At 40.7% G+C, this 15,730-nt stretch overlaps 1 protein-coding gene across 1 annotated transcript in view; it reads right to left on the bottom strand.

Moving 5' to 3' along the window:
- The window catches only part of PDE5A (phosphodiesterase 5A), an 87,570-nt gene that overhangs the window by 46,202 nt on the left and 25,638 nt on the right, over positions 1-15,730 (bottom strand). The window contains exons 8-9 of the mRNA XM_040238374.1: positions 10,453-10,628; positions 6,951-7,010 (exon numbers count right to left, since the gene is read on the bottom strand). Coding sequence (XP_040094308.1) covers positions 6,951-7,010; positions 10,453-10,628 — 236 coding nt within the window. The remainder of the gene's footprint in view (positions 1-6,950; positions 7,011-10,452; positions 10,629-15,730) is intronic.

Below are 15,730 nucleotides of genomic sequence, written 5' to 3'. Positions count from 1 at the left end.
GGCATAGAGAAACAGAGGCACAGATTTGCCTGGCATCACAGAGGCGGAATCTGAACCCAGACCTTTCTCTCTGGACTCACGTTCTTAACCATCGTGCTATATTCATGAAACTGAAAGCTGGCAATGAAAATGTATCTCAGCACCCCTCAATATGACCAGCTCTGTGACCAGTTAGCAGGCGGTTTTATTCAACTATTAAATTATTTCTAGCTTCATAATCATTTTAAGAAAAAAGAAAGTATAATCTTGTTGAATGCTTATTTCATGCTAGATTACGGACTTTCTAAAAGCCTGAATTTTCCAGAATCAGTCATTCAACAAAGCTTGTAAACCAGGTTCCTGTTAAGCAATCACTAAATAGTAGCTATTTCTATTATTATTAAAACAGGACTCAAGGACTAACAGTCTGATGGAGAAGACAGATACATAAATAATTGAAACACACAGATTTTTAAGTAACGACAACACAAGTATGCTGAGAGTTGGCATGAGTGATCGCTAACAACACAGTGATGGAGAACCTGAGTACACATTTACTGTTTTAAAGTCATTTCAAAAAGTTAATTCTGACTGGCCACAGGGTGCCCAAATTAAACACTTCTGGGTGTGTCTGTGACGGTGTTCCTGGAGGAGACGAGCATTTGAATCAGTGGACTCAGCAGGGCAGACTGTACTCTCCAGGGTGGGTGGGTACCACCCAGGCCACGGAGGGCCTGCACAGAACCTAAGGTGGGAAAAGAAGGAATTCGCCCTTTTTTGCTGCCTCCCACCCTGCTGAAGTGGGGCCATCCCGTACCTTCTCCAGTTTTTGGACTGGTATTTCTGCCATCCGCCTGCCCTGTTCTTACACCCTGAGACCACACCAGACAACACCAGGGGCTTCCTGGGTCTCGAGCTTGGAGACAGCAGACTGCCAGACGTCTCTGCTCCCGTCATCACGTGAGTCAATTCCTAAGAATGTCTCTCATGTACATACAAAATCTACTGGTTCTGTGTCTCCGGAGAACCCTGACTAATAAAGTCACCTATCTTTATAAAGTCAGGGACAATCATTCCTGAGCTTTATCAGTACCTTACTTAAGACACACGACAGCCCTTCTCTTATTCAACTACCGCTTATTATGAAATAAGTATTTACACAACAGAAGGAGATACCCTGGAGTCCCTTTTACACAGCCATGGAAAAGAAACTTTATAGGAAAGAATACATTTTAAAAGTGCATAGTCTCCTTGAAGTCCATAGAGCACATGCTCAAGGAAAATAAGAATACACTTGGGTAAGGTAAATATAAGGGTCATTTAAAAATTATTGAGTTTCATATTTTTGGTGGATGCTCATGAAAAAAAGGTTTATATTTAGCCTGTGGCAAAGTCTCTGGTAACCTCAGAAGAAAATACAGACATGTGGCTACACAATGTGCTCGACTGTACGAGCTTCAGACAAAAAAGGTCACACTGTAGTCAGAGGCACTTGGCCTGCCTTAGGTCTGACGTATCAAATATCAGGACGTAAAACAAAAATCAGAGAAACAACTCCTAACAGCCAACTGTTAAGAACAGGCTCCTTATTCAGAAAGTTATTTATCATAGTAACTCTGAAAAGAAGGGCGGCTACTGAACTTGATCTTCCATGAAATGTCAAATTCTGCCAATTAGCTTCAGTGTTTTTTGAAGGCATTTTGTTACATTCCTCCTTGATGTTTATTCAATGTAAATGTAACGAGAAAAAGAGATTTTCCTCAATGATACATTGTTTAAGGAAGTTATTTACAGGAATGAAAGTAAGATATCTGACATGTTTACTGGTAGCTACAAGGAGAGACGCCCCGTCAGGTATTTGAAGTTCTCCTCGTCAGTCTCCGGCCGCTGTCTCACGCCTTGGGGCGTCCTTCTGTACACAGCGGCTTGGGTTCAGGTCTTTGAACGAAGCCACATTATGGCCATCACACAACTTACAGACGTTTAATGTCTTCCTCCTGTTCAATATGCACAGAAAATGTGTTCTTAAAGAAAAAGCCCCACACAATTAGTGTGTAAGGCTGTTAGACTACATCTTTCCTAAGAAGATTCAAATCCAAATGAGAAAGAAACATTACTAATACAAAAAGAGGTGAATACTCCAACTCAGCACGTGGAACCACATCTTAAAGAGAATGAAGAAGGGAGTAAGGCACAGCAGGACCAGATTAGTGTTATTTTCTTCAATAACTCTATCAATGTATTTTATGATTTCTCCTTCCTTTTAACATTATATAAATAGATTCCTTTAAATCGCAATATGGAAGAGGCACAGACTGTAAAAAACCCTAAAAAACTAGCATAAAGGTTTTCAAAACCATGTAAAGAAGGCACATGACCATGTCAAGATTCCAATAAAGCCCACACCTGCTTATAAGTAAAACTTCAGAGAAAATGCAGGCCTGCAGCTGGGGCTAATGCACAGATCTGGCGAACATCCAGTCGGTACATAAGCAGCTCAGGAGCAGTGCCGCCATACTTTGGAGCCAAGACTGCCACTGGAATGAACCCACTTATCAAATGAAAGTAGGAAGAATCAAACAATCTATTAAATCTGGCGATGTGGAAGACATACAGCCCAATTCATGTTACAGACATCTATAAAAATGAATGCGTCAACTGACCATGTAGAGGAAGTGAAAGGACCCAAACTGTTCAAAAATACGTGCAGCACTTCGTGAGGAAGTAGGTGCCTTACTGGATGCCTTGTTACTATACTACGGTTCAGTGACACTGGTTATCAAGCTCATAGGGTCAACTCTTCTTCATTATTATCTGCTCAAATTTTTCCATTTGTAAAATTTGATTATCCATAGAGATTTCTCCCAAAGAAATCCCAAAGAAGGAATGTGATGAGCCTCTTGACATAAGGAACTGGCTCTGTCCTCTACCACTGCCTTCGGCAGTAAGATTTGAATCAGGCGTCTGGTTTTGCCCCTCACTGCTGTTACCTGCAGCATTCACAGACATGCCTGATCAAGAGGGCTCATGTGAAGTTACTGAAAGGGTAAGGTCAGGATGAGGTATAGATGCTGTCCTAGGAAATCCTGCCTGAGTGGGTAGTTTCTTCCTCTCTCACTATTTTGATACAGGATCACAACAGGGTCTGTTCGCTTTTAGATACACGTCTGTGATGAAAGAAACTGCTATAAAATAGAGCAAGCTATAGAGACTGGAACTGAATCAGCACTGACTCCATGACAAAACTGGGAAGCTCGTCTAAACGACTAAGCTCTAATAGATATTTATTCACTGTGATTCCAGTGAGAGAAGGCAGGAAAGGCAACCGATCAGTCAGATATGCAGCTACTTGTAATAGACGCTATTTCATTCTGATATCTTAACTATGACTTTCTAATGATCATAGCCAGGTCAACTGGGGTCCTTTTATTTTTATCTCAAAACTTGTGACGAAAGATCATTAAAGGGCGTATGACAAAATGCTTGTCTAAGGCCCTCTTTCTGCTACACCCAATTTTAAGCCAGCAAAAAATAAGATTAAAAATAGGACAAAAATGTCAAGTAAAGCAAGAGGAAAAAAGGGATTCTGAATTTCCTATCAACTTGTTATACTTTCTGCTATAACGAGAACTTTTCTGAGCACAGAAATATTTAGTGTACTTAAGCATAGTATCTTAAGAATGCATTTCTAAAAATAAAAATTAAGCCTTTGACAGCTTTTCAATTATTTTAGGTTTTAAATTGAGATGAACCATCAGACATGTGACTAAGATAGCAATTCTGGTAATTGCTGGATGATGCAGGCACCTGTGTAGTTGGGGCTGCAAAGGAATTTTTATTAGATTGATAGAAAACAGAGTTGAAATCATTTTCTGAATTTCAACCAATTTAAATGAATTATCTGACCTATGTTATCCTAAATTTCTCAATGCAGCTGCCAGAAATCTCTTTTCCAAATGGAACAACAGATGGTTTTGAACAATACTGCAAGACAACAATGCTCAGTTTTTCCAGTCTTTTCCTCTTGCCAAAATTATAAACATGATTGAGAAAATAATTTTCAGATTTTTCTGAAAGACTATGCTATTTTCAAAGTAAAAAGCAAAATTTAATATCCTAATGAATTTTTTTTAGCATTATCTTTGCTAGTTTTTATTTATCTAAAACAACACATGGAAGAATGTAACCAGCCTTGTTTTGCAGTAATATTAATCCCACAGAGCTTGCAAGCACTTCAAAATGTTTGTCTCCATGTGACATTTCCTGCTCACAGTATGCAGTTAGTGCAAAACTCCAGCACCCTAGGAGGATTAGACAAATGGGCAATTAAGCCTGATGTGAGAGAGACTTTAAACTTTTAAACCTTTGTAAATAATTGAAAAACAGCTCATTCCTTCAAACATCATCATGAGCAAAAGAAATACAGCCAATTCGACTGAGGCTAACCCCCAGAGAAGCTTAACCTTTCAGATGAAATCATCTCAAAGTTCCTTCGACTGTTCTTGGCAGATGACTCAGCTTCATAGTCAGTGATTTAATCAAGAATCTACAAGTCTGGACCCTCCTTCCTTTCCTAGCTCATTCTCTCCAGGGCTGTGCAATGATGTGTGTACTTTGGGTCTGGACTGTCTGTCCTGGGACCTACTCACAACCTGGGAGATCCTGAGTAGAGCAGTCTAAACTCAACCTCAGATTCCATTTTCAAAATGCTAATACTGACCTTATAGGGCAGCTGTGGACTTAATACACTTAACATACACAAAGAACTTCAAACACACCAGGTATATGGGAAGTACTCAGTTAAGTGTGGGGCTTCCCTGGGGGCTCAGATGGTAAAGAATCTTCCTGCAAGGCAGGAGACCCACGTTCGATCCCTGGGTTGGGAAGATTCCCTGGAGAAGAGAGTGGTAACCCACTCCAGTATTCTTGCCTGGAGAATTCCATGGACAGAGGAGCCTGGTGGGCTACAGTCCGTGGGGTAACAAAGAGTCAGACATGACTGAGTGACTAACAGAGTAAGTGTAGCTATCATTAACACCCCTTTTCTCTGGTCTTGGCCAAAGAAATGTCTCTGTAATGCTTAGACCACTTCAAGGTCCAGACCTCTGTCACCGTCCTACATTCTTAGGCCCATGCTCACCCTGGACCTTGCCCCTTTGTCCACAAACATGTTGCCTCTCCTGCTCAAATTGCTCACAAGCACAAAACAAAACAATAAAAAACTTCACATGATGCAGCCAACACCCTTCTTAGCTATTTCATTCTTTCATACAAAACATACTTTTTAAACTACTGCTCATTTCCTCCACTTTCTCACCATCTAGTCTGACCTTTTGCATTTTCTCTCCTGAAGGTGCCTTCTCCACCATCACCTAATCACTGAATCCAGCAGCCTTTTCTCAGTCCTATTTCTCGAACTTCCTGTAACAACTGATGGGATCTCTTTCCTTAAAAAGCTGTTCTGCTTGCCTGCCCTAGCCTAAGTCTGCCTCCCTAACTACCATGTCTCTGCCTTAGCTGGTTTCTTTTCCTACAGCTTCCATCTGAACTTATATCTACACAGTTCTGCCCTCAGCCTTGGACGTCCTTCCGCATTCTCCTGCACCTGCTCCATTCCTGCTGCTGCTAAGTCGCTTCAGTCATGTCCAACTCTGTGCGACCCCATAGACGGCAGCCCACCAGGCTCCCCCGTCCCTGGGATTCTCCAGGCAAGAACACTGGAGTGGGTTGCCATTTCCTTCTCCGATCCTATCATTTCACTATCATGGGACTCCACCCCCCAAGCCCTATCGTTTAACCTCCAAATTGCCGCCTCTAGTTCCTTGCCCTTCCCAGCGTGCAAGATGTCTATCTGGTTGTTCCACCCGCATCTCAAACTTACCGTGTTCTGCATCAAATCTATCTTTTCCTTTTTAATGTTTCCACTTTGGTTAATGAAGGGGATGATCATTCTTTGAACTGCCAAGGCCAGAACGTCTGAATCATCTTTAACCTCTTCCCTCCCTAAAGCTCATCACAGACAGGACAGCGCTCTGGAGACAGACGGTGCAAGTGTCTATCCTGACTCTTCACTTCCTGCCGGTGCGACCCAGAGCAAGTCCGTAGGCTTCAGTGTGGCGTCCGTAGCACAGCTTGTGCAGTTTACATGAGAAAACAAACGTATGTAAGGGCATGGAGCACGACCATTTGGCCAGCCATATGATGATGACAAAGAGAAGGAATCTCAGTGGCCTCAGTGATCCTCTCATTGGTCCCTTGCTCCCATGACATCTCACATACACTTTATGTTGTCTCACGTGAACGCAAACTCACAAGGCAGGCTTGGTTATCAGTGTCTAAGTACTTCGAATTTCCATTAACTTCAACCAAGGCAATCTCAATCAATCCCCAAACTCAAGACAATCTTCTGACCCATCAATGTGCTTTTCTCTCCTAGCATCCTAAATAAGAACTTTGCGAGAATTCAGGAATTGACCTTATTTGAACCCAATTTCAAATAACATTCTGCAAGCCATATGGTTTGAAATTAAAACCATTCTCCATTTCTAATAATGCGGAGTACATTAACAGTAACAAGCTATAAAATCTTTGTTGTTAGTACTCGAACCACACAACCACCTTGCAATCCTCTGTCCACACTTCCTCAGGAACCAAAAACTAAATGTAATTTTGGCTTAAGAAAGATGTAAAGATTATAACAATTATTGGGAAAATATCAGAATCATTTAAGGTGTTACAAAATCAATACAATGTTATCATTTGCTCTGTGTTATCAGTGAATTTCTAGCCTTGCTAGAAAATAGGTTTGATTCAATCTTTTTTATAAATGTCCATATAAATATTTACCACATTTAATTAAAGGTCTAGGGGACCACTACCCGCAGCAGCAGCTGCCCTGAGAGACGCATATCTATGTCTTAATTAGGTACCTCTGGTTAGTCATTTCTACAAAGGAGGACGAGGAGGATTACCGCTAAGGACTGCAGCTCTCTGGTTTCTTCCTCTGCAGCTGAAGCATGGTAAGACAGAACCTACGGGGTGAGAACAGAGGAATGCATGTTATACAAGAGAGGAACACCCAACGCAGACCATGGCTTCAAGCCTAGGATTCTCCTAAGCCTTCCTGCAGAGGTATCTAGACTCCTCAGAACATCGTATCTTCTTTGCTGCTTTCTTCAGCAGAGAGAAAATCTCAGATTTTTATTCAAATGCTTCTTATGGAAACGGAAAGTTATACTCCCTGTGTTCAAAGAAAACTGTCACTTTTCCTCTGACAACGTTGATACAACAAACACATTATTTGTAAGTCACACTATTAGCTCAAACTTGGCAGAAAATTCTGTGTTGCTTTTCTTAAACAAACATACTGACTTTAGTTATTTTACGGGTGTACTGAATCAAGATAAAAGACTTCTGCATAAGCTGACATTTTAATGTTGATATTTAGGAAGAAAGCAGTCTGGAAGTGGCTCTTGGATGAGGCCTGTAACCACTGTAGAATACATAAGGAAAAACTGCATAGCAGAGAGATAAATGTCACACAGATTCAAGGATACTTCCACTCACAGGATTCAAGAACTGAGAAGAGCAGAAGTGGCCTACAAATCCATCTGTTAACAGCAGAGGACACCTAGGCTCAGGGATTCTCATCACTTGGCTGTGAGCTCACACCCAGTGAGAAGAGGGCCTGGGACCCAGCTTTCATCTCCTAATCTCGTACACTTTTCACCATCCTATTGGAGTTACAAGAAGATAGTAAGGCAGATTTACTATCTTCCTATAACTTAACATGTGAATCATTAATTCCCATTTTCAAAACCTGTAACTCCAAATGATGGGATATTTTCGATGTTCTTCTAAACCAGGGTAGTGATTATATGTTAAATTGTCTATCATATTAAATATTTTTAAAAGTTCACTTTTGACAGAGTTAACACAGATTTACTAAAATCTCTTAAAGTTTTAGGGTCAGTGATTAAAAGGTACCTCATTTTCAGACTTTAAACGGCGAGTCAAGTAATTCAGTGGCCCAAACCAGTTTTCCTTGAACTAGTTTTTAAAATTGTAAGCAATTAAAAATCTAAAGCCAAATGGTAAATATGTCTATATACTGTGATTCAGAATATTACACTATGGTAATACATGTGACTTGTCTTACTGTTTGAAGCATTAATCACTAGAAACCTAAGGAACCACAGAACTGCTGTTTCCTGCTGCCGTGAAATTGGCAGGTCACAACCTGCCGCTTACACCAGAGAGGTGGTCTGTTGAGGAAGGCTAAGACGGCGACCCTGAACTAGTCTAACATAAACCGATGCAAGGCGACATGGACAAATGAATAAAGGAATAACATGACATGCTAAGTTTAAAAAATTCATTTTACCATACACTGAAGATAAAAATAGCACCACACTCATAGGGTTGTAAGGATTAACCTTTGTTAATACATGGGAGAACACAGAGTAAGCATTTGATAAAGGTTAGCTATTTACTCGGAGAAGGCGATGGCACCCGACTCCAGTACTCTTGCCTGGAAAATCCCATGGATGGAGGAGCTTGATAGGCTGCAGTCCATGGGGTCACTAAGAGTCGGATACGACTGAGCGCCTTCACTTTCACTTTTCACTTTCATGCACTGGAGAAGGAAATGGCAACCCACTCCAGTGTTCTTGCCTGGAGAATCCCAGGGACGGGGGAGCCTGGTGGGCTGCCGTCTATGGGGTCACACAGAGTCGGACATGACTGAAGTGACTTATCAGTAGCAGCAGCAGCAGCAGCTATTACTGTTGTTTTACTGTCATTATACTGATGTCTTCTAGGTGAAAATAATTCCCTGTCATAAGAAAACATAAGGGATTTATGTCCCTAGGTTTTATCCAGTGCCTTGGGAGAAAATATTCAAAAATTTTGAACAAAATTATATCTGGGATTTGTCTCAAAATAATCAATGGATTAATAAGGAAGAAGAGTGCAGAGAAGTGGGCAAGAGTGTGGATGGAATGATAGTAGCCACAGGTCAACTGAGGACAGCTAATGAAGACATGGGGGCTCCTTAGCTATCCTCTCTACTTCAGCATTATGTTTGAAATTTTCCAAATAGGAAGTATGTTTAAAAAGAGATTAATTTTTAATTGATGGCTGGCTTAGAGTACATTCTTCAGTACAGTCATGGAAACAGTAAACAATTGTATATATGTATATGTATGCACTTTGGCCACCTCATGCAAAGAGTTGACTCATGGAAAAGACTCTGATGCTGGGAGGGATTGGGGCAGGAGGAGAAGAGGACGACAGAGGATGAGATGGCTGGATGGCATCACTGACTCGATCGACATCAGTCTGAGTGAACTCTGGGAGTTGGTGATGGACAGGGAGGCCTGGCGTGCTGGGATTCATGGGGTCACAAAGAGTCAGACACAACTGAGCGACTGAACTGAACTGAATGCATACATTTAAAATATATGTATACTTGTGTGTGTGTGTGTATCTGAAACAGATTTCTACTGATTTCTAATCCAAAGTCTCTTATATAGTACTTTACTAAAACTATTTAAGAGTTTTATATTCACATTAGAAAGTATACCATCTTGGTTACTGGTAAATCTTGACTTATACAGCTTTCTAGCTCTTATTTATTAGGGGCTGGAGGAAAAGTTACAATCCGTAACTCAAACATTGATTCCTACTGATCTCTGCTAGCTAAGAGTAGGGAAACACTAAAATATATTTCACACCAGTGTATGAATGACTAAGGAATGCACTTTCTGAAGTCTAATTCCCTAGACTGGTCTACGATGTAAGAGATTTCCATCTTACACAAAGTGAGTGTTTTCAGGCAGTCAGTGAGGCACATCTGGAGATGGCTGGCCCAGGTGGGTAGGCGCATCCTGCTTGGGAGGGAGTCTTGTTTGAGGCCAGTCCCCAGGCCAGCAGTTCACACTCAGAATCACCAAGGGGGGCCAAGGGGGCTGGTAGTAACACAGATTTCCAGCCTCCACCTAGGACTTACTGATTCAGAATCTTCTCAAGATCCACAAATCTGTAACTTGGAAGAGTTTTCCCTCTTCCTCATTTCTGATTCTGAGTGCTTGGGATACCTGGTTTTGTTTTTTTGATGTGTGACTAGAGCTGCTCATGAGGAGAGACGGGGAGGCTCAGGCAATGGAGACAGGACAGGGCGCAGGGGACCAGCATCAGTGTGAGCGGCTCGTCACTAAGGTCCAAGGGCCGCTTTCGGCCGAGAAAGCAGAGGACGGAAGGGACCCGGGGCCTGAGCTTTGCTATGGTCCTATGACCTTTGACAAGTTTCTAAAGTATGCTGGGCCTCTGTTTCCTCAGCTGTTTAAGTGAGGAGAGAGGAAGCACATGGTTCTTGTACGGTCGCCGTGATGTGACAGCCACCGAGCGCTGCCGCAGGGAGGGGTCGGCCGGGAGTGTGCTCGGGAGCCTGGGGCGTCCTGCAGGGCAGCCCACCTCTAACGTGACCATTTGCTTGGCCATGGCTCTCTCCACTGCTTCGTACATCTGTGTGTTCTGGATCCCCAAGCCGCAAAAGATGACGAAAGCTTCCAGAAACTGTTCATCGTTTCGGTTGAAAGGCTTAACTTTGCCAGTGGTTTCCTCCATCTTATTAACAAGTTGGCAAACCCCTATAATAATCCAAGAAATTGAACAAATGTTACTATTCATAATCACAACATGCACTGACTTTAACACAGACCCCCAAAGGTCTAGGGCTTTTCTCTTAGGAATGCTTGCCATCTCCAAAGACGCAAACGGATCCTCACAAATATAAGCTAGAACAATGAACTGAGTTAATTTACATGCAAACTCATTTCACACAGTCCTAAATGTATGTTGATTATGTGCAAAAAAATCCTAGAGTACCATTTTCTTTCAGATTCTGTCACAAATTTTATATCCCCAAAGACAATTTGAATCCCCAAAGTTGAATCCCCAAAGACAATTTGTCCTTTGGAGACTAACTGGATTTTTGTACTCTTGCCAAGAGAACAATTTAGATGCACATCAGAATTTTGGGTCACCCAGGCTGCCTTTCCTTACTGAGAAATCAGAAGTTAAAAAACACAATTATCCACAAAATAGAATGTAGGAAACAGACAGTTCACAGAGACAGTCTCAAATTTCAAATATGTACCTCTGCATCCAGGAGAATATTTCCAATCATTTTTGATACTGCAAATAAATGCACGTAGAGATGACTATTTACTTAGATCTAAGAGCAGAGTTAATCTTTGAAGAAAATCATAACCTAACCTCCCAAGTCCTGGCCTTTCTTAGAAAGTCAAACACATAGTATATATAAATGGAAGTCTATGTCAAATCTTAATTGAAGTCGTTGTTCTGCGGGGCTCCGATCCCAAGGGGTCTCTGCGAGGAGTCTGATGACCTTGTACCTCTGGGGAACAGTGTTTCTAATGTCCTGTCTCTTCTGTCTCTACACACGTCACACAGACCTCCATCGCGTGCCCACTGCAGACTCGGTGTGGTGTCTTGTGGACTCTGGTCTGCATGACGTACACTGAGAAAGGTGCGCTCACAGCCGCTTTACAGATGAAGACACTGAGTCTCAGGAAGCTTAAGGCATGTGCTCCAGGGTGCTTACATTTAAAATTGAAACCCCAGCTCAGCCTAGCCCCAAAGACCAGATTATTACCATGCAGCTGCCCTGTGCCTTTTACCCGTCTGATGACTGTGAGCAGTTTCCTGACTGCCTCTTGCTCACCCACACCTTTGCCTATAGTTTTCTGCTGGCCCCAGTCTCTTTCCTGTTACCCAGGAGATCCCTAAATGTCCTTCACAGGGAGCTCCCAGAGGCCTCCTGCTTCCCCAGGGGAGGCAGACACCTCTCCTAGCTCCTTAACTTTATCACCTGGAGGGTCATGGGGAGTTTTATTTCTGTCTCTCTTTCTAGACTGTACATATCTTGGGCTTAAGAGATTTTATTTTTCAGTTCCACTTCCTCAGCTAGTCAGGCCTGGCACACAGCAGGACTCAAAAAATGTTAACCAAGTTAATGAAAGGATGTAAGACTGCAGTTCTGACCCAATTACTTTCCCATGAAGACTGTGGTTTGCTATCTCTTATTTTTCCTGAAGCACAAAAGGATTTCAGAGAGTCTGAAACGATGCATGGTTGCACATATAGACCCTTTATCACCACTGGTGTGCACTGTATTTTTAACACTACAGATTATCTGTATCCTCCTTTTGCTCTTTGTTTGTGAGAGTTTTTCTATTTTAGACAGTAAAGCCATCCTTATCTATCAGTATTACCACTGCAGAGGTTAGGTCTGCAACACTTATTCCATTACCAAGAAAAATTTAAAATCTGGACACTGCAAGTAAAAACCATGAGTAAATGGCAATCAGCATTCATCATTTTAAAAGACCACATACCATGTACAATGAAAACACAAGGGTTATGTCCTCCAACCTTTGTGAATCCCCAAATTATAAAGATGGAACTGTTTATGAAGGCAACTGGCTATCTCCCTCATCACATGTTCTTGAGTCATGCATTCCTTATCTTCATATCACAATGTAACTGCTTTTCAGTTTTTACTAAGTTTTCTCCTGCTTGATGGCCACTTTTCATAAACAGGATTTTTCTTTTTGTTACTTCATAAGATTGACTGCATGTGTGGAAAGGAAAAGACAAGCCGGTGAGGCTGAGATGTGGTCATCAGGCATTCTGCTAGGCTTGGGACCGAGGTAAAGAACTCTTTCCAGGACAGACAACGGTTCAAATCATAAGCCTCAGTCAAGTCCTTGAATGAATACATTGTTGTTTAGCTGCTCAGTTTAGTGCAGTCGCTCAGTTGTGTCCGACTCTTTGCGACCCCATGGATCGCAAGGCTCAGTCTGGCTTGCCAGGCTCCTCTGTTCATGGGATTCTCCCGGCAAGAATACTGGAGTAGGTTGCCATTTCCTACTCCAAGGGATCTTCCCGACCCAGGGATCGAACCCGTGTCTTCTCCTGTGGCTCCTGCATTGCAGGCAGATTGTTTACTGTTGAGCCGCCGAGGAAGCCCAGTAAGTGGTATTAATTAATACCTCGTGAATTGAAAGGTACTACAACGGCATATTCAGCACACACACAGCAAGAGTTGGCTGTACCGACCACAGCTCAGGGCAGAACACCAAGCATGTGTGTGTGTCGTGACCCGCCTCAACAGACAGGCAGAGTAACACTCAGGATAAGAAAAGGGGAGAGGACAGGTGATCCCTTTAGGAATATACTTTGATTCTTCTTTGAAAGCAGTCACATTTATAGAGCATTCATGATAATCTCACTGATCTCCTTACACCCTTCATAAAATTTAACTCTATTAAACAGAAATACCTAAGCTGGAAAAAAATCGAAGAAAAAGGTTTATAACAAACAGGGTTCTTTGAGAAAATGTAAAGCTTGGACCCATTTACAGATAGTTTGCACAACGTATTTCTTAAAGATGTGGAAGAGTGGATGAAGAGTATAGTAATGAAATTTAAAACTGGCCCTTTGAAATGCCACATCTACTAGCAAGTGATATAAAATCAGAAGCACTTATAATAAAAAAAGTAGTTATTGCAGAACCAAAAATAAAACAAAATCAGCCAAAATCAATATCTATGTATAATCATAATATTCAAAAACATATTAGGTGAAAACCAACAAGTAGCAGAGCTAGATAATAAAATATCAGTGTTACGTAATATTAGTAGTTCAGAAAGTACTTGTACAGACATTATTTTACATGCTCACAACAGCAACTCTGAGAGCTAGCTGGCACTGAAGGCCTCTGGAAATTATGCTGAAGGGAACTGGGTAGTTTCTCAAATCACACACTGAGGTTTCCTTTTCTATAATTCCAGAGGTCAGATGTTCTTACCAACCACAGCTTTCCTTCTGGATTTGTGGCAGAGCAGGGCGTCAATGCTTACATTCTGCTTGTGGTCTCACGCCTTCTTTCTCACACAACGTGGCGAGATGCCAAAACTGTTAATACTCGTGGCTCCGACAGTAAAGATTTGGCCTGCAATGCGGGAGACCTGTGCTGGATCCTTGGTCAGGAAAATCCCCTGGAGAAGGGAATGGCAACCCACTCCAGTATTCTTGCCTGGAGAATACCATGGACAGAGGAGCCTGGCGGGTTACAGTCCATGGGGTCACACAGAGTCAGACACGACTGAGTGACTAACACATAGACACACAAGACCTGCCCTTTTATACCCTTATGACCCTTATGACCAACCTTGCAAAAAAATTTTTTTTTCACTTATTTGCCAGTTATCTTAATTTAGGAAGTTTTTTGCTGCAGAAAAGATTTAATTTCTCAAGTAAGTCATCTTTTAAGTTTTCAACTATCGTGTCTTGCTTTTAAAAGAAGCTCCCTGTTTTAAGACTACATGTAAACCAATATTTTCCTCTAGCACTTTTACAGATTCATTCTATCACATTTAATCTTCTAATTCTACTTAATCCCCCTCCAAATTGCTACTGGATTCTTATGAAACTTAGTTATTCATCCTTTAATAATTTAAATTGTCACCTCAAATAATAAATTCATATTATTTCAACAGTGTGCTTTTTTCACATTTAAATTTTATGAAATCAGCTTGCATTCTCATCAATTGCTTGTAATGGTATAACAGAAATCATGTTTTTCTTTCTTTGAGGTACATAAAATGGTGTCTTTCAACCAATAAAATCTTAGAAACAGAAATATAATCTATTACATACCAACAAAAATTATATCAGACTTGGGTCTGCATTTAGACTTTCCATTGCGTTCCATCAATTTTGCCATCTTTTCGAGCACACGTTTAATACTTTTAATTATGTTACTTATACAGCATTATTTTAATTTCTGATAAGGCAATTCTCTATCCATCAACTCTGATTATTTTACACTATCCTTCCAGAAGAATTTTATAAATAATTCTTTTTATATGTTATCCTCCAGATGAATATTTTATATGTTTGTTAAGAACTCCCTTCCCCTTTGAGAAACAACCTTATCAGGACATGTATTAAAATTGAAATAAAACCTAATCTGCAAAAATGTAACATCTTAAAAAAAATTCTTATCATCAGGAAATGTTTTGTCAGTTCATGTACTGAAGATTTTCAAGTTATCTAGTACAGTTTTATAGTTTTCCTCACATAGATGTTCCTATTTCTGACAAAGTTTATTCCTTGTTACTGTTGTAAATGGGATTTTTTTCCATTATTATTTCCCAACAAATTTGTCTTGCCATGTAAGCAAACTATTTTCCTTTAACAATTTGAAAGCCAGGCACTTTTGCAACTCTCGTTTTAGATAGCTACTTTCAGCTGATTCTCTTGGGTTTTTCCACTTAACAATCATATCATATTGTTAGTTATTTTGTTATTTCCTTTTCCACACTTCACCTTACTTCATCCTTTCCTGTCCTCTGGTTGCTTTGGTAAGAATTTACTTTGGGTAATAGTGTTTTTTTTTTTTTAATGACTTAAAAAATATAACTTTTTCAACTACTTCCATGAGAAATTTTAAACTCTCCTTAGTATTGGTTATTACCAGTTTTTATAGAGTTTGTTTCATCAAAACGTATCACTTTTTTGGTACAGTATATTATATAACATCTTTTAATGTTTTTTCTGCATCTATAATTACGTTTCTTTTCTCATTCCTATTTGTGTTCCTCTTATTTCCCTCATTATCTGTGTTGGATGTTTGTTTACTGTTTGCCCATCATCTCGTTTT

The sequence above is a fragment of the Oryx dammah genome, unplaced genomic scaffold (genome assembly GCF_014754425.2).
Source record: "Oryx dammah isolate SB20612 unplaced genomic scaffold, SCBI_Odam_1.1 HiC_scaffold_3, whole genome shotgun sequence".
NCBI classification, from domain to species: Eukaryota; Metazoa; Chordata; class Mammalia; order Artiodactyla; family Bovidae; genus Oryx; species Oryx dammah.
This window is presented reverse-complemented; position numbering and strand designations above follow the sequence as displayed.